Genomic DNA, 23586 nt, shown 5'->3' on the forward strand with positions numbered 1-23586 from the left:
ACCTAAAAGCGCACGGGCACAGCATCAAATCGCCAGTTAGTTAAAGTCTGTTTAAGCCCCTATAGTCTCGCTCCGCTCAATGCGCATGCGCATTGACAGGTCGCGAGACCTAAAAATAAAAAGGCATGCTTATGTAACCATGGGTAACCGTGAATAATAAGGATGTTTTTCACGAGTGTTTGAGTTATATCAGATAGATCAAAAAAACTACGCCTGATAATTCCATATGGTGCACATTAGGAATATGGCTTCACATACACTTTAAAAGACCTTATTTCATGATGCATAAGTTTGTGCGAAAGCTACTGGCATGCTCTTAGGAAAGCGATTCATTAGTACCAAAGCAAACTATATAATCCTGGGGAACATTTGCTAATATTTTCAGTTTAAGAAACAACCTTAAACGTATAACAGAACCAGAGAACATCTTCTTGTAAACTTGAGGTTGAAGTCTTAAATTTAAAGAGTGTGAGGTTTATGGAGAACCCAAGTGGCATCTATTACATAGATAAGGTTTATATTTCATTACCCGGAATTTTAGTGTTCCAACAATATCCCACAGACTGTGGGCACTGAGAGAGTCTGGGTGATTATTTGGTATAGCAAGTGTTCAAGGAGTTTATCCAAATTTAATGTATTAAAAAACTATTTTTCAAGTTATCTACCACTGCTCAAGGAGACAAGTCAACTAGTTGAGTGGCAAGTCTGAGTGGGGATAGCCAGTGTCTGTTTTTTCTCTTAGACCATACACTGCATGATTGACTATGGATTCAGGGAAGTCATAACAGTACATTGCTCCAACTGAATCTGGAAGTCAGGCACCTTTATTTTGAGTTAAAGCCTTTCTAATTTGAGGTACTAGGTAGTTCTGGTTACGTTCAAAGGGTGCATTATCTTATGACCATAGCCAATCCCCACAATTCATTAATGAACTTGCATGAAGGACCTTGTTAAATTCAAAAAACAAGTATAAACACATGTTCTAACTATTGCACTCAAAGAAATGGAAAATAGTCACTTTATTTGAGGGATCAGAGAACCTACAACCCCAAGAAACAGAACAGTGTTCGCAGGAACTTAGATGCTACCACTGTAGCACATAAGTAGAATCAGAAGAAAATTAAAATTTTCTTGGCGTAAAAAACTGTACTAGAGCAAGGCCATGACAATAAGAATATTTTAAAGATCTAAAAGTGTCTTAAGCTCACTTGTTTCAGCTGACTTCGCCTTTTCGATAAAATGATAATATTTTCATTAAGAAGGTCCCAATCCTTAGCTTCGTAACACATTTTCACCACAGCAACCAAAATACGAGACGTAGAAATCATATCTGATGCCTGTAAAAGTATAAAAATTGTTACAATTAAAATAACAAAATTACTGAGCATGAAGTTCACAACTTTTTATATACATTGCTTTCCATTTTTTTCATTTTCGCATAACCAGCTACATCTCATACATACTCTTTTCTCAAACTTGAATCCGCTCCTGGTATGCTGCACATTCCTTTGTCATCCACAGATCTAGAAGTCCTGAGTGCTAACAATATGTAGTTCAAGTAAAAATGAATTATTTCAGCTACACATCTTTTTCATGATCTACATTCAATTTGACCTTGCTTGTAGGCTGTAAGAAAGTGCCCTATCTGCATGGTTGCCCCCTTATTTTTTGCCAGACACCTGATGCACTTTGACTGTGCCCTGAATCTCTCACAATCTGGTTACTAGGGCCTGTGTTCATTCCACAACCTGTACCATGGTTTCCACAATTGGCATAAAACTTGCCTATCTGAAATTCCCTTGAAAGGGCTACCTATGGTACCACGGGCATTGTAGCCAGGGAAAGGCACCTGAGGACTGAAGCATGTATTATGCCACCGTCCGGGACCTCTCACCAAAAACATGCACCATTGCCATTGCAGTCAGCGTGTTGTGGTGCAGCTAAAAGTGAAGAGTCGACATGGCTCACATCCCTGTGTGCCATGCCTGCCCAGCAGTGCATGAGGCCTAGGTAAGTCATCCTTTGGGCCAAGTGCACTATACCTCAAGTGAGGGTCTATCTGCATGAGCAGACAGGTTCCTATAATATTCCAGTGTCAGATTTATTATTACATGCACTCAGCGGTCCCTTCTAGAGGCTCCTGAACCAAACCAGCCTGCCACCACGAGACACATTTCTGGTCCCCTGGGAAGGGATAAGAAAAAATTGGTTCTGTTGGGTAAGACACATTACTTTGCTATGCAGCTGGTAGGAGGGGGCGCTGCACCTCCTTCCCACTTGATTGATTCCTGATCCATTACCCGGATACGACTGGACATTGCGCCACATGAACTCAGGCTAAGATTCCCTAGTCTGAAACACAAACTGTCATCACTATTCACCTGTATTCCTGTCTTGAGAAAGACCCGCCGCGACCACCCACTGGGACGCAAGAGGGTCGAAACATCGACGCATGTCATAGGTCCAGAACCACCAGGATCCCAATAGGAACACTAGGATTCCTTGGTTGAAAATCAGCATCTAGCCAATGAAACACTTGTATATAGGAAATCGCATTGCACTGTATATTTCTTCACTCATTGAGCACTTTTCACTCAAAGTCATCTTTTTGCACTTTAACAATCCTATCATGCATTGTATGTTATCTTTGAATGAAGTAATTCAGATATAAATTGAATGAATACTGTTAAAAATTACACAATACAAGCATTTGATTTCACGATTTTCTAATTTGAACATTCATTTCTCAAGTTAGGTGTGTATCAGAGTATTCGTTCTTGATTGCATTTATCAGCAATAACATAGTAATGTGTCTTACCCAACACAACCAATTTTTTCTTAACCATTTATTACCCAGGTTCTCCGGGACACAGGGTTACTCCTTTTTCTTTAATATACCCCTGGAAAGGGAGCCTCTGCTCACTGGGCCCAGAAACAAAGCCTTACCTGGGCAGAGGTGTTCCCCCAGTTGAGGAAGAGCAGTCTGTGGCAGGGAGCTTCAAAGGCCTTGCCGCCTTTGAAACGAGACCCCTAGCCTCTACTGCTATCAGGAACAGAAACCTTTCCCCTCCCCTTTCCTGTCAAACTCCTTTTTGGCGGGAAGACAGATGGGAAAAAATCAGGACAGCCCAGAAGGTGTGCCCTCAGGTGGGGGAGGCAAGGTGAAGCCCACTCTTCAGTGCCTGCCATCTTACAGATGGCAGGCACCCTCCAATTAGGATCAGGTATGGTGCTCACTCCCCCAAGTGGGGAGAGCACCCTGAGGGTGTAGTCACCCTAGGGACAGAAACACATTGTCAACTACCTTGAGACCCCTAAAAGGCCCCTAAATACATTATTTTGGGGGCAGCCCTGAACCCAGGCGTCAGTATTGACATCTTATGACTGGAATCCTGAAGACGTCGCAGAAGTGAACACTCCAGGCCCAAATGACTGGGCCCCAGCCATAACGGCCTGTCTGAAGCTCTGAGGAAAGAAAACCGCTCCAAAAGTGATCAGCAACCTCCAGATTTGGCGAGAATTGATCCCACACTTCAGTAAAGATGTGAGACTCCCAAGGACAGCGGCCCTGTTCACAAAAGAAGATCCAGCCCCTGCGAAACCAAGAAACCCTTCTCCAGGACTTACCCATGGACCTGCCGCCCACGACCAGTGTCCCGAGGTTCCACCAGTTCTGAAGTGGTTCACCAGACCTCCAAAGCAGAGGTGTCACTTCCAAGGTCCCGTATCAACGCCTGCAGCTTCTTCACGACAACCCCCCTCCACCGCAACCGGACCGGTAAGCGGATTCCCAATGTCGAAAATCACCCCTGCAGTCTCCAACCCTGCGTCCTGGTGACCCGGACCCGAAGTGTCCTGATGTCGAGGGACATCTTTACTTATCTGCCAAGCTGCTGGTTCCTCCCGGAAGACTTCCGGACCAAGTCTCCAGCCGAAATCCAAAGATGACAATACCCATAGGATTGCATTGGGCTCCATACAGAGCCTACGCACCCTGCACCCGGCCGCCCCTGTGCCGCAGGTGTAGTGTTGGTGCTAGCTTGGGACCCCCTGTACCCTCACCCTAACCATAGGAGTTTGTTTTCCAAAACCGAGTGGCCCAGAGTGATCAGCCACCAACCGAGGCACTCCTTAGCCCCATTGGCTAACCTTGGCACCCTGCACCTGGCAACCCCAGTTACGTTAGTGGTGCACCTGGAGTGCTAAACTGAACCTTGGTTCTACTCTCCAAAACTCAGTTACCAAAATAGTTTACTTAACTGCAAACACTGCTTTTTCCTCCAATGGATTTCATGGTGGATTTTTCTCTAAAAAATGTTTTGAGTGTTGACCCGGTCTTGTACTGCAACAAAGTAACTTAGTGCCTTAAAATGAGTTAACCTGCTTACTGATGTACACTGCAATGAATAAACTGTGTTATTAGTCGGTTTTGCCCTAAGCTACAAAAGTAACTAGAAAGTAAGTACTAGTAATCTAAAGTGTTTACAACGCATTTCTATACTTCGAAGTTACTTGTATGCTTCTACAAATCCAGTACCCACCGTATTTTGAAATGGATTATTGTATTGAAGTAAATCTTGGTTCTAGTAATAAAAATAAAGTAACTTTTTATACACACAATTAGTCTGGATTCAGTCTTTGAGTGTGCGACATAATTTATTGGCTGTGTGCAACAAATGATTAACACTACACACTGATAAACCCGACTGCTCAACCACACTACCATAAAAGAGAGATTAAGTATTATCGTGAATCAGAACTTACAATCGTGCTTTCACTGGTCTTGCTCCAAGAATTTAGAACGCTCTTCCTCCCTAGATCAGATCCAACTCATCCACTGTATCTTTCAAGAAACATGTCAAATGGCTAATCTGGAGTGATCAACAGCACCAACCTGGCTTACCTTCCCTAGATTCCTCTCTATCTGGATTTGATACTTCTTTAATACCATTTGTTTGAATTGTATGCTTTCTGTTCACTGGTTATTTCCTTTTATGAACCTTCTGAAACTGTACTGGTCCTTCCAGTCTGGCTGACTATCCCGCCCCTTGACCGTGATTGTTTCCGCCTTTGTTTGACCGTGTGGTTATTTAACTGCCTCACTTGTTCCATTGTGTTGGGTTATTCTTGCTTTCACCACCTTGTACAGCGCTGTGACACCCATAAGGGTCATGTTCACGCTTTATAAAACTTTTCAAATAAATAAAATAAATAAATCTACTTTAGCCTCTACTATACCTCTGAGGATCCACTGGACTGTGATTACTATACCTTACTTTAGTATAATATACACAGAGCCAGCTTTCGACATAGGTCACATGCTACTTTGCTTGACCAGTTTCGGCTTAGTGAGGCCCCATTAGATGGGTGTAGCTTGGTTCCAGTGGCACAGTGAGCATAGGACTTTCGCCTGGGCATGCGGTTGCACTAAGACCTTCACAATGATTTTTTTGTTCTTATTTGTTTTTAAGTGATGCATCAGGGCCACCAAGCTACCTCAGATTAGACTGAGCCATGAGGAAAAAAAATTAAATAAATAAAAAACACAATGGACCGGGATGCAGCCCAAATAATTACCTGTGGCTGAAATTAATTTAATTCTTTCATCCACCATTTTTTGTATTTTACTTTGCAATGCCTTAAGTGCAATGGGTATGCCCAGATATAGGTCCCGTGCTTAATGTGCCACTGGAACCAAACTGCACCGGACTGATGAGAGGGCCAGGCTTGACAGTTTGAGCTTCACTGTTCCCATTGCAGGAGGACCAATGCTGATTTGCAAAGGTCTGATTGTACAGCCAAATACTCACTTCAAGAATAAAAGAATATTTCATTTTACCGCTAACACAAAGGGAAATACGACGTTCAGAGACAACTACTTTACCCCGGAGGTCGGGGCTCAAGTGTTTTGTATGCAGTTCCGTGTGTCCGCTCCATCCTCACTCTAGCAATAGTGGTTATTTCACATTCACTATAGGCAACATCCAGTATAAACCCCACCAGTTCAGTGAGAGGGCAACTGTCCAGTGTGCTCTAGTGTAGGATGTGGAAGTCATGTAAATATTCCAGAAGGTGGGTCTCGTCTTGAGATGGTTAGTAAGGGCTTATGGCAGTGCAGAAAATATAACTGCAATGTATGTTTTTCTCAACCATGTTGAAACCGACAATGTGGATATCAGGATGCTAATCTCTCAAAGGACAATGTGCAAACGGGCGTGGTAATATTTGTAAACAAGGGCAACATGAAACTGACATAATTTGAAAAAGGGGCACAGTAATGTGAAAACTGCAATGAAAATGTTCTGGAGCAATGTAGAAATTGATACATTGAAAGGTGTTTCTCTGGGGCAATGTACTGGTGTAACATGAAACTGGCTTGGCAGTTTTCAAAATGTGGCATTATTTTTTTAATAGTGAGAAACTGCCACTACGTTGCAACACTGTAAGGCAAATTTCTCTGCTGGCAGTGTAGAAACTGGTTTCGCAGTGTTTCCTTAATTGGTACAATGTGACACGTACATAAAAATGTCAACGCTTGAATTGCAATGTAAAATCGACAAGGATATTGTATCTTGGAGTAAAACCAAGGCTCAGTAGTGTGGAAACTGGCAGGGTGGCACCTGGAGCAGAATGTTGTGGTACCGTAGGAGCATCGCAGCATGTTTAAGTTCCTCCCCTGGCAGACTAATACATTCTGCATCATACAGGGGATATGGTGGGAGCTCTATACATTAACAGCAAGTTGATGTTGGTGGAAAACAGTGATGTGCAGTGTATCCCTCTGTACACTATTCAAAAGGGTATGTTTCTACTGGCGCATTTTCTATGACTGTAATTTTTCACCAGAAGATCAGTGGCAGACCACACTTCAGTTACGTGGCACAAATGTGTCTCCATTGTGCGTCCAGCATTTTCACTGGTCAGTCAGTCACACATAGGATTGATGACGCAGTGAAATAATGCTTCTGCATACAGTAGGCAACCATATATCACATACTCTTATAAGTTCATTTTCAGAACTGCCAACAAAGCCTGTTTCTAGAAGATTTATTTAGAAAATCATGCAGTAAAATACACCTTTTGGTCCTATTTTTCAAAGTGATCTTGGCACAAAACTTCTGCCTCCCTACAAGCTTCCCTGATGATGGTCAGACGGGTCCCACCTCAGAACTACTTGTAACCAATATGACTTGGGATATAGTTTAGTAAGTTGTGCCATTTTATTTTTTAAATGTTTCCAGGGAAAGGGTTAGACTTTTCCACTCTCATGTTAATAGGGGCCAATATTCATGCTCCACCTTTTAATTCTAGAGTGACAGCGCAGCTGTAGCTGCTTTTCTGCATATTCCCTTTAGGGGGAGTTTCAATTTGCCATTCCACTTTAAATCATGTAAATTTATAATTTTGCACAGGTTTGTTAGTTGAGTGTTCATTATAGGACTTTCCCTTTCTAGGTCGAGCCTGGAGCCAGTGCGCATGCGCTGCTCTGCGAGACTTGTTGTGGAGTAGCGAATAGAAGCCCCACCCACTCTCCGCTCATTTTTGCCATTGGCGTGTGTCATGGTCTGTCCTAAATGCTGGTTTCGGATTCGTAAATAGACTTGTTAGTCCATTATAAGTACCGCCTCCTCTACATTTGCTACCTCCCATGGAGACTGGCCCCTTTACTTCGGTTGTTACACGGTACGTGTTATTTAGACTTTTAGCACCATTTTCTTTAATGAGGCTCTCCTACTGCAATCACAACATGCTTTGGTGCCTTCTTTAAGCCCCCTCCTGTTGTTCGTGCCTTCTTCCCCACCCGAATCTCCCCCCGCTGTCCGTGCCTTCTCCCCAACCAAATGCTCACCCTCCTGTTGTCTGTGCCTTCTCCACAACTCACCTCCCTCCCGTTGTCCGTAATACCAACCATTTGCAATGCAGTAGGTCTCGCATAAATGCAAGACCTATTGCATTGCAAATTCTTGTTATTGTTAGGTGTGGGATATAAACAACGGGAGGGTGGATGTTGTGAAATAGTATTTTAATTAGATAAGGAGTAGTGGAAAGTTATTTGTGGAGAATGAATAGATGTCAATTATCTATGCCAAACTGAAGTGGTGTGGAGTGATGCTGAGGGGGTTGTGAGTAGTGGCAGAGGTGATGCTCAGGTGATCCAGAATGATATTGAGGTGATGCTAAAGTCGTGGTGAGTTGGTTCTGAGGTGATGCTTATGTGATGCTGAATGATACATAGGTGGTAATAAGTGATGCTGAGGTGGTGCTGAGCGATGTTGTGGTGATGAGTTATGCCGATGTTGTGTAGCTGAACTGGTGCTTATGAACTGTCCCTGTGTGCAGGCCTGACACGGAAAACTCTTTATTTAACAATATTTCCCAAAACATCTTTTAATGCACTGTGTCCTTTATTTTGTATAGTAGGCACCTTGTTGGATAGTTTTGGCATATCAATATAAAAAGCGTAGCTGAAAAATAAAATAACGGTGGCAGCGTGGGCCTGTTAAGGGTATTAACATTCCTGCGGATTAACAGAGCCTAAACACTTACGTCTGTTGCACCAATCTCGGGGAGGAGACAGTGGGAGGGAGAGAGGGTAAGAGTGAAGGGGGCGGGTTAGAAGCCAGTGAAGGGAGACAAATTGCAGCGATAAGAAACAATACAGAGACTGTTTACTCTGTTCACTGTTGGAGGGATAGTGGGTCTGCCTTCTGTTACAGTGGCGGTACTGGTGTGCTTCCTGGGCAGCACAGGGGCACAAATGTTGCTGATGATGAATTAAAAACTAACAAATAGTGTAATAAAGGGCAATAATGTCAATGCCAAAGTTGCTAGGAATAATAAAAATTAATAATATTATCATACTATCACAGCAGCTTGTGGCGGAAAAGTTTGTCCCTCGGCCGGGGTGGAGAGGACGCGCCTTGTAAGGAAAGCTGCAAGGTCCAGCGCCTTGGTGCTTCTGTCAGGGTGCTTTATAATCCAGCTTATGGCGGTGGGGGTCTGTCCCTCGCCAGGGTGGAGGGGACACACCTTGTAAGAAATGCTGCAAGGTGCAGGAGTTCACAAATGCTAACATCGGAAACCTGGGCATCTGTGTGTGAAATTGGTTTATTAAACAGAAAACAAGAGAACCACGTGGGTGTGATGGAGGGGGCACGTGCAGTAGGGTGAAGGAAACACGCACCACAGCTGTGAAATGTGCAATAAGGTGAAAGGAAGCACGCACCACAGCTGTGCACTGGGGTGAAAGAGCACTCACCACAGTGGTGTACTGTGCAATGGAGGAAAGGAAGCACGCGCCACAGCGGTGCACTGTGCAGAGATGTCAAAAGGTAGCACGCAATACAGCTGCTCAGACATGTGAAAGGAAGCACGCACCACAGTGATGAAAAAACGCTAATGTTAAAAGGTGTGGTCCATTTTTAAGTTGTGTACTGTGCAATGGGGGGGGAAAGGAGGTACGCACCACAGCTGTACACTGTGCAGAAATGTGAAAGGTGGCATGCACCACAACTAAGCAGAGGCATTATTTAGCCGCCGGTGCCAGCAAGTACGCACAAAAAGCAAGTGCTAATAATTGAGTGCCCATGTGCGAACCGGCAGACACCGGCTCAAATTAAGCCCCCAGCAAGGGCCTGCGTTATGCCCCTGAATCGAGCGAGCACCAAAAGCAATGTGGGGAAAGGAAACATGCACCACAGCTGTGCACTATGCAGAGATGTCAACGGTGGCACGCACCACAGCTGCCCAGAGGTGTGAAAGGAAGCGTGCACCACAGTGATGAAAAAAAGCTAATGTTAAAAGGTGCGGTCAATTTTTAAGATGGTACCGACAAAGAGGCGACTATAGAGGTCAACTACAGAGTACAGCAAATGGCTTGACAATAACATAGTAATACAAAGATAACGGTGCAGGAAGAGGGTGCTGACATAGATGAACTGCGAGTGCTGGAAAAAGAAGCATGCACTCTTGTGTCGGTAAGGTCTGTCCCTTGGCTGGGGTGGAGGGAACGCGCCTTGTAAGGAGAGCTGCAAGGTCTTGAAATGAAACATGATCCACAACAGATGGCATGCTGCTGCTCACTCCAGACAGCTAAACACTGTGGGAGTAAACATTTTCAGAAAAGGTGGGACATGCACCGCATTTGGCCAATTGAGTGCTTTCATTTTTGAAAGCCACACGCAAAGGCCAATAGCATGTTTGGAAAATCAAACACCACATGCACTAGTGTGCAGAAAGTTTGAAGGGATTCCAAGAGGCCTTCTCCTAGAGCAGTGCAAACGCGCTGAGCTAGACTCGACCTAAAAAGTTGTCTGATAAAAGAGTCCACTACAGATTCTTTATCATACTCAGACTGACAGATTTGGAGTTAATACAGTAATTTGGAAATAATTGGTATACCCGATTAGCAAATGCAGATACAAGTTGATATTCCAGCAGGATAGAAGAGCATGAAAACAATCCACTATAGATAGGCAAAAATGACCATTTCTGGAACATGGAATATATGTAAATGTAAATGTACAGGAATTTATATAGCGCAAATCACTAAGCGGTTTCTAAGCGCTTGCTTAGGGAACCCGTCCTGGTATTCCCCTGTGAGATAACCCCGGCAGGGTATCCGCAAGGTGAAAGCCAGGCATCCCGCCGCGAGGGGCCGTTGTGGAGATTAAGCAAGCTATTGCCCAGAGTCGCAGAGTGTGAACCCGTGAATCGAGTAGGCACCGGAGCGAGAATTGTCGAGTCCATGGACATTTTAGGACTCAAGACCCCGCCGAGCCGGGAATTGAACCCTGGTCCCGGGCTGACCTCTGCTTCCAGGTCTGCCTCCTCTAACCAGTGAGCCACACTTCTCCTATAAAAACCTGTATCTGCTCCACTAGTTTTGTACGTAGTACACATTTTATCAATTTATTTAAAAAATAATATTCATTTTTTTCCAATCATGTGAATATGTGAACATTAAACTAGGGAGCAAACAATTGCTGTATGGGATTGTATATCCTAAAAAAAAATCATGGTGAATTTATTACATTGTAGCATGCCCCCAGACCAATGAATGACAGGAATCGCAGCAGTCTTTATAACCACTTCCTGGAAAAGCATTTGATCATATGTTCTTTTACATTGGGTTTCACACACTGGCGGGCACTAGGGCACTTGCAAAAAAAAAAAACACATCTGAAAAGTTACATTTTCAGCATGTGTGTAAATGGAATAAGTTAATATAGACTTTATGCTACTCCAGAATGTCACAGTCAGATTCCTTACTTAGCTACCAGCATTAGCCCTTTCTACTCCAAGAATGGCCATGGGAATTTTTGTGCCGAGCGAAAGTGCTCACCAAGATAAGATGCAACTTCAGCTGTCATGTAATATGGGGTCTACCAGGACAGTTTTATGGATCATTGTTGAACTTTACTTTGGCTTTAGTATTGCAGAAATAGAGTAACATGGGTGGTAGAGGCCATCCCTGGCGTTGTGCAGCATTTTACATGTCTTGTTTCTACAGTAGTCCGTCCGAGGCACAGGTCAAAAAATGTTTCTACAGTATAATTCAGTATCAAATGCTGCAGATAAAGGTGCATACCAATCTACCCTCACTAGTGAAATCCAAAATCGAGGTTGGAAGATCTAGTAGTGCAGTTTTAGGGATATTTCCTGTTCCAACCCCAGACAGCCAGTATCCAAGAGATTGGGTTGACTTTATAAAGACCTGTACCTGAATGGTAGGTGCTTTTTTGAAGACTAAGCATAAAACCAGTGTTAGAAGCAAGTGCTGATATGTGAAGTGAAGATTTTATCAGGCAAGGTTTTATCAGGGAGTGATCCGAAATAGTTTTAAGCAATTGGGAATACATCTTGACTTATCAATAATGCATACAATTACAGGCAGTAACTTCTATAATGCCTACATAATAGGAGAGGAAGGCAAGGATTCCCTCACCCTGAAAAGGTTTATTTTTAGTGCTATTATATAATAAGCACTATTGGGATGAAGTTTAACAGATAGAAATACTATTTGTTTAAAACAGAATACTCTCACTGGAGTTTCCGCCGTTGCAGCCTGCATTCCACAAACAAATGTAACAGCCTCATTCAGAGTGAGCTGCATTTTGATACAAAGATATTAAAAAATTAACAAATCAAACTATATGCAGATGGTGGATTTTTAAATCAATCCAAACCCTGCAAGAAAACTATTTGGCAAGCCTGGCAAGAAAGGCAACTAACCCACTAAAGAAAGCAGAATACTTCTAAATTAGCAGAGACTGCCCAGCTTCACCTATGTACCTCTTGGAATTGTGCAAAGTAATTTCTCATAACCTGCTCCAATTCATACATAAAGCTGCAATTTGCTGCAACTCCAGCCAAATCTGGAGTTACACATAAACAGAGCATCCAGAGTGCTGTGGAATAAATACCCACCTTGAAATGCAGTGTGCACCGCAGTCTGACTTTCACCTACTGAAATCAAAGATTATTAGTCGTAATTTATGAATGAGAAGCTTCTTGGTTGGGACAGGAAGGAAAACTCAAATGTCAAAATCACATGTCAAAGACACCTATTGGGCTCATGAAAAAGCAATGTTACCACTTAATTTGCAGTAAGACTAGTTTTGCACACTCAAAACTCAGGCAGCAGCAGTGATAACATCATAGAAATCTTATTATAAAATGCATCTACCTGAGCTATGAATGAAAAGCCACAGAAATGATTGTCCTCTATTATAAAGGAATCAAGATCGCCAATAAACCTCTAGATCTAAGAATGTATTTTCCCTCAAATTCCAGCTTTACAAATATTTAAGAAATGCATTTTTTACCAAAACACCACACTGTCAGTTTCTGAAAGTACACAGCACTATACAATACAACATTTCCATTTTGGATAAATGGAAAGTGGGAGAGGTGTGGCGCCGCGGCCAGGGTGACTGATGCTGGAATCTGGGGATCAGGGTTCGATCCCCGGCTCCGGCGGCAGGTTAGCCCAGCACCATGTGACTCTGGGCAATAGCTCGCTTAATCTTCCCGACGGCCCCCAGCGCCTAGAGACCCTTACGGGTGATTGTGCGCTTTACAAATGTGGATTATTATTATTATATAAATATGCTCACATTTACCAAACAGAAGTTTGCAGTTTCCATCAAACACTCACATGGACTGTCACTTGTTGAGATTCTGCACAGCATGCACATTTATAATTATCTTAAATTGCTGTGCAAGATCAACATATTGCAGGAATTTTCAAAATCTCTAACCCAGGAAAGGACAGAACCAAGGCAAGAATACCCAACGCACCATTTTCCACACACATAAAACACCCATAATGGAGCCAAGAGCCATTATGCCACATTTTTGCTTGTGAAAGCCACAATATGTCAAGAAAGTCTACATTTTGTCAACAGTGGGAACTTTTATGATTGTGTTACCATCATACCATGGACAGCCACAAATATGGTCAACGTGTCAATAATATTTCAAGGCTAGGTGTTAGACCTGTCAGCCCTTTGGGTGGTCCCTCCTATTATTTAGTTCCTTTTTTCTTGCCTCCTAACTTCTCTATTTCTTTATGTCCACTGAGATTTTTGGTGTTGTCCAGGGGGGTTAGGTGCTGCTTTGTCCCTCTGCCTTTTTTTTGTTAGGCCTTGATACCCTCCTAACATGGTGAATACAGAATCACAAAATGGTGGCTTGTAACTGCCACATTTTTACCTCAGGATCTAGGGCCAAAGGGTTGTATGGAAAAGCTCTAGAACCTTCGGGCTGGTTCTGGTAGCCAGAGGCCAGCCTATAAAAGGCCAGAACCAGGGCAGCCATTTTGTGAGTGACCAGAGCGAACTTGGTGAGGAGTGAGGCAGTAGTGTAGGGAGGTGGGCGCACTGAAAGAGGTTAGATCGTCCCATAAGTCGACAGCCCTTCTCTGAGGACGTCACCCCCTAGCTATTGACTGAGCCCTGCCACTGTTCTATTGTATTACCTTACCAAATCCTGATAATGTCCCTGTGAAAAGCGTCACTGAATCCCCTGATAGGAGCGGTTGATAGTTTACAGGGGAGCAGCTGATTGGGAAGAGACTGTCCCGCTTTACCCCCCCCTCCTCGCTTAACTCCTCTGTGAACATATTGGGACCACTCCTGCAGAAAGCGCGGACCCTGAATTAATCACCGCCAATACCCCCTCCTGGGTTCGCTGTGCCTTCCAGCTGTGGGAAAAAGCTACCTTGTGGCAGCTCGCCGCTCTTGCTGAGTGCCTGCTGTGTGGTCCCGGGCCCTTAGTGAAGTGTTCTGGCGGGAGAGGACCCGGGTTTGGGCACTGGTGCAGCAGATCGGATGTGAGAGCAGCGCAGGGGCCGGAGAGTGACGACAGGCGAGCGCTGAGAGGAAAGGGGCGGGAACCAGAGCAAGCCGGCCTACTTCAGCTCTTCCTCCGTGTAAGTTGAGGAGAGAGCGTGACGCGGAACCGGTGGAGTCGTCGAGGGAGTGGCATACAAGCTCCGGCTTCATCGACTGCGAGTATCTGGCACCAACGAGGCTGAAATCAGAGCAGAGCTGGGGTCGGGTGACCGGAAGAGGTAGCGCAGTCAAATCCTTTGACCGGGAGGAGGCTGCAAGAGCCCAGAAGACTGTCGGAAAGTGCGGGGCCCTGGAGCTGAAAAGGGTCTCATTCCGGCTCATAGAAGTTGTGCTGGGTGAGGAGGGAAGAGTCTAATTTACCCAATTGATCGGCCTCATTATAACCATTGGCCGTCACCGGAAGCCTGAAAATAGTCGAGCGGGTGAAACAGTGAGAGAAGCAGGAATTGTATCGATTCCCCCCCTATTATCCCGGGGGAAATTAGCATACTTCCTGGCATACAGTAGATAGACAGAGGCCAAGGGAGAATCATCGGAGTTGCATAGCTATGTCAGAGTCAGCAGAGAGAAAAGCGTGAACCCACAAAGGTGCCATTAACTATATAAACTCCGTTGGTTCGGTGAAAGTGTACGAGTGTTTAATGGTGTGACAAGGATGGGGAGAACATAAGCCTTATGAGTTAAACCGCCTATTTGGCTACTGGAACAGTGAATCCATCTGTACGCTAGAAATTGCACCAGGAGAGGGGTCAAAGCAAATTTGAAGTGCTATTTACAACTGTGATATAATATTGAGGTTAAATTGTCTTCTTTTACAGGATAACAACGAGTTAAACAACTCAGGTTACTTGATGTAAAAATTCCCTATCTGGTCCAGGTTAATGTAAGATGACATAAGGGATTGAAGGAATCTAGTGTGCTAAATGAAATGTTGGACTGAACAAGGTTTGCTAAGGGAGCTATATCCCTATGGAATTGGAAAAGCGTATATGAACAAGTAAAGGGATTGCACTGTTATATATGTGAATGTACAACTGTCTTTGCAACTGAGAGAAAAACAAGAAACTAACAAACAAAATATAAAGAATTTTCTACTTTTCTAAAGAAGGTGTGGTGTGTCATTTTTGGTGGATGGGCATTGGGTTACTGCAACAGGTGCAAGTATAACACTATTGCCTTGGAGTAGACCTACCCACTCTGTGCCAGGCTACCCTATGTAGACTGGATGACCCAGGTCTAACACTAGGCCACCACCATGTTAAGGAAACTCACAAAGTTTGAAAGTGCCGCATTAGACGAGGGAAATTACAAACACAGACACATCCATTCAGCACGCAAGCATACTCTCAGATACACACAAACCAACATGAGCACACATCCCATACTTAACCTACCAAAGCAGCAGTTTTGCTGGCTTCAAGTACTGCTTTGCTTCTCCAACCCAACTCCATGCCTCCTCTGTTCAAGGAGCCTGACATGGAGACTAATCCAATAAACAGAGAAAAGAAGGGACCTTGGGAGGTTGTTGAAAAGGGCTGGTGAATACATTGCCAGTAGACTCGCCTCCATTCACTTGCCAGCAAAAGCTAGAGACGCCAATTAGCGTACTAGATAGAGGTACCACTGGCCTTCATTTACATCAACAAATCCATTCGAGTGGCGGCTGAACAGTGATGGTGACACCTTCAATCTGACTAACCCAGCTACCATGCCTGGGCATTGAATTTTCAAGTAAAAATTGCCATTTAAGTTGCAATCAGTTATTTTTCTTACCGTTCGAGTCTGTTTTTCCAAGGACAGCAAACTTTCAATTACTTCTTGAAGTCTCCCTTCCTGAAATAGATAAGAACACAAGGTAAAGTATATATAAACAGCACTTTATTTACCAGCTGCATGAATAAAATGCAATGCAATATTACGAGATAAAACAAACTAATACAATGTGAAGTGTTTTCTAAAGAAAGTAATGGCTTCGAAGGCAAATTCCATTCAATAGGGAAGTGGATGTATATTCACAGGGGAGAGACGTTGGCCTAAAAGTTGGGGTGGTCGACCTCGAACCTGGGGAACTGGGTTGGAGTCTCGGCAATGAAGCTGAAAATCCTGCGATTCTGGGTAAACCACTTAATCTCCCCGTGCCTAACAAAAATGAATGTGTCCTCATTTAAAGCAACTGGTACTATGTAAAGTGCTCGGATACCTGATTCGGGTCAGGTTCGCACTATATAAAACTCTGTGTAAAAGTAAGATTAAAAAATGCTCTAACCTAGCATAGAAGAATACACCATCTCAAATTGTATTCCAGGAAAAAAAAGTTGCTCTTGTTTATACACTCTTTTGCAGCGGCCCGCAACTTCGAATATGCTCGTGGAATGTAAATGGCCTGGGAAATAAGGTATCGGACACTGAATTTCTCTCCTATATCCAAGGCTTTGACTTAATTTTTTTTTTAATGCAGGAGACGTGGTTGGAAGAACCTCACCACTTACTTGGCTATAAAACCCATCACCCCCCAGCAACCAAAGGAGCCAAATTTGGCCACCTGAAGGGTGGCCTATCTATTTAATCGTCAATTAGCACCATAAGGGGGACAAGAGAAGTTGACTCTAATCTAATCTGGTACTAAACGGTCGCTTGCCGGGAGATCAACCGCCTACGGCAACTTTTCATAAAGCTATGGCAAGCTCTACAATAGATTACACGTTGGTTACTCTGCAACTGTTTAGCAGGATTTCTAGTTTCCGGATTGGAACAAAAGAGCACAGCGACCATTAGCCCAAGGAAATTTGATGTGTATAAAGGAGAGGCGCCTGATCATTTCCAGTGGGAGATCCAGCAACTATTCACACCGTGAATTTCAGAAGGCTCAACTACAAAACCAGCCAACCAGACAAACTGCAAACCATAGCTAAATCAATCTGGGAAAACCAAGCAGAGGCACATAGTAATGCGAAAGTACGATGGGAAACATTGACCAAACAACTAGGGGAACAGTACACTAAAAGGTCAGGAGACCCCGTACCAGGTAAGGGACCACCCGGATGGTAAGATCGCGATCTGGAAACCAACTCAAACATCTACCAATCTCCAATATATCAAACCGGAGGGCCCTCAACAAAGATATAAACAAAACTCTAGGAAAGCTAAGACAAAGGGGAAATGAAACTATGCTAAAAAAAAACTTGCGCAGTTAAAAGCAACAAAGAAAAATATGATCTGGCAAGCAAAAAGGGGAGCAGAAGATACTCTGCGGGCTAAGCTCTTGTATGACGCAAAAAAGAAAATCATAGCGCAAAATTCTGGCAAACAACTTAGGGAATGCCAACGTGCAGGGTATCAACTCCCACCTAACAGAGGAAATTTGGGCAAGCCACCTTTTGGAACACTTAACTCAAAAGAAGAAAGCCCCGCTACAGCACCACCGGGGTCAGGTCAGCCCGACAAGCTGAGCTCCCATGGAAACACCAGCAGGAGGTCAACAGATTATCTGGATTTTACGACTTTGCAGATTAAAAACAGAGTAGCAAAAGGTAGACCAGAGGGCGCACCTGGCCCCAACAGCATCCCCCCATATTATTTAAATCTGGTCCGAACTACTGGGCGGCTGTATTACTATCAGTGTTTAATACCATAGGAAAAGGGGCCGTATTCCAGACTTCTGGAAGGTTCCATAATATCTCTAATTTACAAGACGGGAGATAAGAATAAAGCAACCAGCTACAGATTTGTAGCCCCAAGGTGAAATACTACGCCGGTCTCCTCCTGGATGAATTAACAGTATGGGCCAATGAAAAAGCCCTCATCCCCATCAATCAGACAGGCTTCTCCAAAGGCACAGGGACCATGAAAAAACTATTTGCCCCGACACTATTGATGGACGGCATCAAAGCAGCAAATCTCCCCCTCTTTTTCTGCTTTATGGACTATTCCGCTGCTATTGATAGTATAAACCTGCAAATTGTGGGCTAAACTAGCGAAGATGGGAATTCCACCAGTGCTATTAAAGTAGATAATCCTCCTACACACCACCACCTGGGTTCAGGTAAAGCTAGGAACCTGTGAATATCTGTCATGGAGAATATCAACTACAAGGGGAGTGAAGCAGGTGTGCGTGTTGGCTCCCATGCTTTTTAACCTGTTTACGGCAGATCTTTCTTCAGAATTAAACAGTATCTCACATGCACCCAGGCTAGGGGAGCTGTCACTCTCTAACCTACTGTATGCTGAAGAAGTTGTGCTAATTAGCCGAACTCCAAACGGCCTTCAGCACCTGCTAAATACAACTGTCAATCACGCAGCATCTAGCGGTTTAACCATCAATCTAGATAAGTCAAAGACCAATCCGAAAAAGAACACACCCAGGTTTCACTGGACACTGGCAGGTGCACCCATGGAAACTGTGGCGGAATAGAAGTACCTAGGGGTGACACTTGACGAGAAAGGTACTTTAACACCACTAAAAGAAGCCATAAAACGGAGAGGAAACTCCATAGCAGTGGCTCTAAAATCTCTGAAACTGAAAACTGCCGGGCCAAACTTTCACCCCTTATTACAAGTTCTACAAGCAAAGTTAATCAAAGCTATCACTTATGGGAGCAAGTGCCTCAGGGGAAAAGATGAGGATACTTTGGAACAAACTGTGTTGAGATCAGCAAGAATAATCTTGAGCCTACCAAATGATGTCTCTCCCGCACAAATTAGGCTGGAGCTTGGTCTACAGTCGCAAAAAATAGCTCGAAACGCTGCTTATGTGAAATGCTGGTTTAGGATCAGAAGCTCCAATAAGAACTCTCTGAATTCCCATCTATGGATAGAGATAAACTCAAGGAAAACCTGCACCCCTAGAGATTACCTGACTGCATCCATAAACCTCATAGTCCTGAAGGAGATCTGGGCAACAACGTGAACAAAGAACAGCTTCAAGTGGTAAATAATACAGCAAAAAGGCTGTCAGTAGTAGAGGACAAAGAAGCGCTCAGGGGAAGGTCTCATGGTTGGTTGTACTGCAGAGTTATACAAACCCTGGCCTGTAAAAATATCTGAGTGCTGGCTTCAGCAGGAGACTAAAAGAGAAATATTTGGTTTAGACTGGGAATTCTTCCTGTCCTCCCGCACCTCCCACCATGGAAGCGAACTGCATAAATAATTTAGTGCGCCTTTGCTGGAAAGGAGAAGAGAGCATCACACATCTACTATGCACCTGCTGCGGACTGGACCCAGAACTATGCTTGCTTTTTAAATAAATCTTTAACATCAAGAGAATAAGAACTGCAGGCAAGCAGTGAAGGCTTGCTTTGGAGGAGGAGACTTACAGCTGGCATGCCGGTTCATACAATTTATGGGGGCAGTAGAGGAGAAAATGAAGAAATCCGGAGCACCATAAAAAGCTCCAATCAAGGGCACACCATTCCCTGGAATGGGCATTCTTTCACTGGGGAAACGCATTACACAAAAAGTTTTCCTCTCACCACATTGAGAACTACTGGGCACCCGAGAGGCCACGGACCGGTTGCATCTCTATTATAAAAATGGACCATAAGCCTGATAAACGATACTATTAATTTTGCTACTTTTAAATATAAATGTAACTTACAAATTCTATTAACTTATGTTTTTATATTACATGTTTAGGACTAAGGAAAGACCAAAGCTCATCAGATGAATAGAGATTCTGTCGGAGCAAGGCACAAGCGAGCTGAAAAGGAACACTGGATTAGGCGAATCCTTCCCAGATTTCTTTTTTTTGTTGTTGCATAAATTATGTGATTGCAGTGCACTTTTTATGAACTTTCGCCTCGAGCAATTTCTTCTTGTAAAGCTTTTTATTAACTTGTACAATAAAATTACTTAGCTGGGGTCCCACTTATACACTCTTTTGCATGGGTGACATTTTCTTTTGTACAAACAAACTACAACAGATACTCTGCACTTGCGATCTAAGGAACAAATATCCCTCAAATCTAACATCTAATATTAACAGAATTATTTAAGTGCAACACATTTAATTATGATTTACAAAGAAAACATTTTCACAGGACAAAGATGTGGGAGAAGTTATTTCATAGAATTTGACTTCCAAGTAAAGACCATACCCAAAGAAACAGGAGACAAGCTTCTGAACTATAAAATAAATTAAATATTGTTCAATAGTGTACTATTTGTGACTGACAAGTAGAAATATCAAAAATGCATTAAAACCACCTATTTTTTGTCCTTCGGTTATGGTGCAGTCAGGAGATACTGGGGTTTTCACCCTAAAAGAACGAGGTCATTTACCACTGGTGTCCCAGGTCCACATTACTGTTGCACTAGTAACCAGATAGCCTAATGGGTCCACTTTAGGCACCTGGCATCATGCCGAAGACATTATACAGGCGCTTGAGAAGTTTCAAGTCTCAGAATCAGAATCATACAATATCTACAACTAAATAAGTGGAATGTCTCGCAATGGCTCACCTTCATAAAAAACAACCGTTGGTAAAGCCAAATCAGTCTCGTCCGTGGGTGAGCTTTTGCATTTGGCAAATTGGTTGGGGTGGCTAACGGAGGCGGGTGCGGAGATATTGCGAGGATTTTAAAAAATGCTATAAAGCCGTCAGCGCCGACTGCTTCGCAGCACTGTTTAGGTTGGGATTGAGGAGATGGGGCAGAAGGGCGAGAAGAACGAGGGACAGGGTGAAAAGAAACAAAGGGTGGGGATAAGTTAAATTTTAAAAGAAGAGACTCAACCTATTTCAGGTGTCTAGCAGCAAAGTTAAAGCGGCTATCAACTGCGTAGCTACCACCAACTAGAGTAGGTCAGCTAAAATAGTGTCCACATACTTCATAGGCATCCCTGGTAAATAAGAAAACTACACAGTGAGAAGCACAGCTTTTACCTATGCCTCACTCTCACTTAAACTCCTTCAGGACTTCAACAGGAAGCATCAGTATAAAATAGGCTTTCGCCCAACCAATTTTCAAACCAGTCACATTATGACTTAGAAGACAGACTATGACAGACACTTTCCTTTACGTTCAGCGCTGTGGGTTAGCCTGTCGGCCATCTTGGAATGGGACTTTTTCGGGCGACAATCTTTTTTAGCAGCGATACTAACCTATCTCTTCAGCATTGAGGGGCTGAGTGAGCTTTTTACATTTGTCAAAAAGCACCCATCAAGTGAATGCATTTTGTTCAGAATGCGTGTTTGATGCAATTTCACAAAGATTTTACATTTACATCTATTAGCGCTAAGGTAATCCTTGCTGAACTCCTATCAGGTGAATGCGTTTGGAACAAATAGCAAACAAGACCACACAGGAAGAAAAGGCGGCATGCAAAAATCATGGGCAGAATCAAAAGAAAAAAAGAAAGCGCTTTAACAAACCTACATACACAAAAAGGCAAGACTATAAGTAATAGGGTCATGCTCCATGGGGAAGGTCGACAAACAAAAAGGAGGGACATATAACAAACATTGATCACAGAGAAGCAAGCTTTTGTTAACCCCTTCGACGCTCATGACGAGCTGAGCTAGTCATGAGTTACGCCTCTCGTACGCTCATGACTAGCTCAGCTCGTCATGTAACGCGGGTTTTTAAAAACCGCCGCGCACAGCGGGAAAACCGCTAGCGCGCATGCGGTTAAGGAGACACAAAGCAAGGATTCGAAAGTGATGGGTGAGTTGTAAGCCCACAGAGTAGATACATGTCTCGAAGAGACTCTGCGTGCACTGTATAAGCAAGACCTAAAAAATCTTTAATAAACGGGTTTTATTACTACAAATAAGTGACCAATTATACCATCTTAGAAATAGCTATGGATGGCAAATTAGTAATCAAATTGTAGTACACCAAGTAGGAAACTTTTTTAATGTATAGGGCTTACATTTTGAAATCAAGAGCCAAAATGTTCTGCTTGCAAGATGGCATCCAAAGGAGGTCCCTAGCAGCAACAGCTACTTGTCTAAATGCAAAAAAGGATAGTCATGACTTCAACCATTGATAGGATGGTTAAATAAGCCCGGATTCACCTATATCTCTGTATGCAGACTAACTGCCTCCATGATCTTCGGGAACTACATAGGAGGCAAATAATGGTACCCGAAAGGGTGCCGTGGGACTGAGACAGAGCAGACTCACACATCGTAACTCTTGAAGGCAATGGAGCAGCTCCTCAATTCTGCTTAGTACTTGCTGCTCACATGCAACTGGGAGAAGTTATGATTTCTGCGCATTATCTCTTCTTTGGGATGTCCTCTCAATCACACAGTCGATCCTCATCAGGATCACATCACTTATCCTAGCATGCACAGTATTCATCTCCGTGCAGCTAGATAAGACTTGCTTTACTTGTGGGTCAAGCAACATGGTGAGCCCGCAGACTTCCCTCTATTACGCTTAGTCTGGAGAGAAAAAATGGAAATCATGCAGATGTTCCATTCCGTGCCTAACAGTCTACCTAAGCAGCTATGTAAACCTCTTCTGTGATGGTTAACAAATGTAAATTAAATACTACATGCTTGCAGTGAAATAAATATGAAATAATGACAGGTTCCTGGGGCTCCCCAAATCATTTTGCATTTAAGAGGATACTTCCAGGTATGACAAACTGTGGTCTCATTACCATACACTAATTTATCCCCCAAAACTATAGCCTTACTGGTGGTACCTCTCCCACACACCAATTCTGAAACCTTCCTGCTTGAGCAAGGCTTTCATCGGATGGGAAAGGTCAGGCCATCCACAGACCCCAGCCATGCAAATTTCAGAGTCAGGGTAAATATCCATTCCAAAAGAGCAGAGATGACTCCTGCCAAATCCAACTTGAATGTATGGATACTTGTACATCTCCATACCGTATGTAAGGCGTAATTCTTTATGTTTTGCAAGGCATATCAGCGATTGTGCCGGTTGCATGTGCCACAGGTGAACACTGGTTGAATACAGTTTGTGCATGTTATTGTATAGAATCAGTGTGAGCATTGCAGAGATAGCAACCTCTCAACGCAATAAGGGCCTCTCTCCACTCCTCTTCCAAGAAAGCTCCTGAGATCTGAATGTTATGCACTCTGCCCACTGTTTAAGGCATGGGTGTTACTCATGTCTCCCATCATCTATAGTTCAGCAGATATCATAAGATCAGATTTAAGCCAGTTTGTTATGACAATACGGTGATATGTACAGTGGAAAGCCAGGCCTGGAATACATGCGGAGCCAAATTCCTGAAAAATAAGTGTTCAGGCTTATT

The 23586-nt window shown here is 43.5% G+C and overlaps 1 protein-coding gene across 1 annotated transcript in view; it reads right to left on the reverse strand.

Moving 5' to 3' along the window:
- Positions 1-23586, reverse strand: part of PSMD12 (proteasome 26S subunit, non-ATPase 12) — a 218828-nt gene that overhangs the window by 172757 nt on the left and 22485 nt on the right. The window contains exons 2-3 of the mRNA XM_078654325.1: positions 16131-16190; positions 1209-1337 (exon numbers count right to left, since the gene is read on the reverse strand). Of these exons, the coding sequence (XP_078510451.1) occupies positions 1209-1337; positions 16131-16190 (189 nt within the window). The remainder of the gene's footprint in view (positions 1-1208; positions 1338-16130; positions 16191-23586) is intronic.

This window comes from Lissotriton helveticus, chromosome 7 (assembly GCF_964261635.1).
Source record: "Lissotriton helveticus chromosome 7, aLisHel1.1, whole genome shotgun sequence".
NCBI lineage: Eukaryota > Metazoa > Chordata > Amphibia > Caudata > Salamandridae > Lissotriton > Lissotriton helveticus.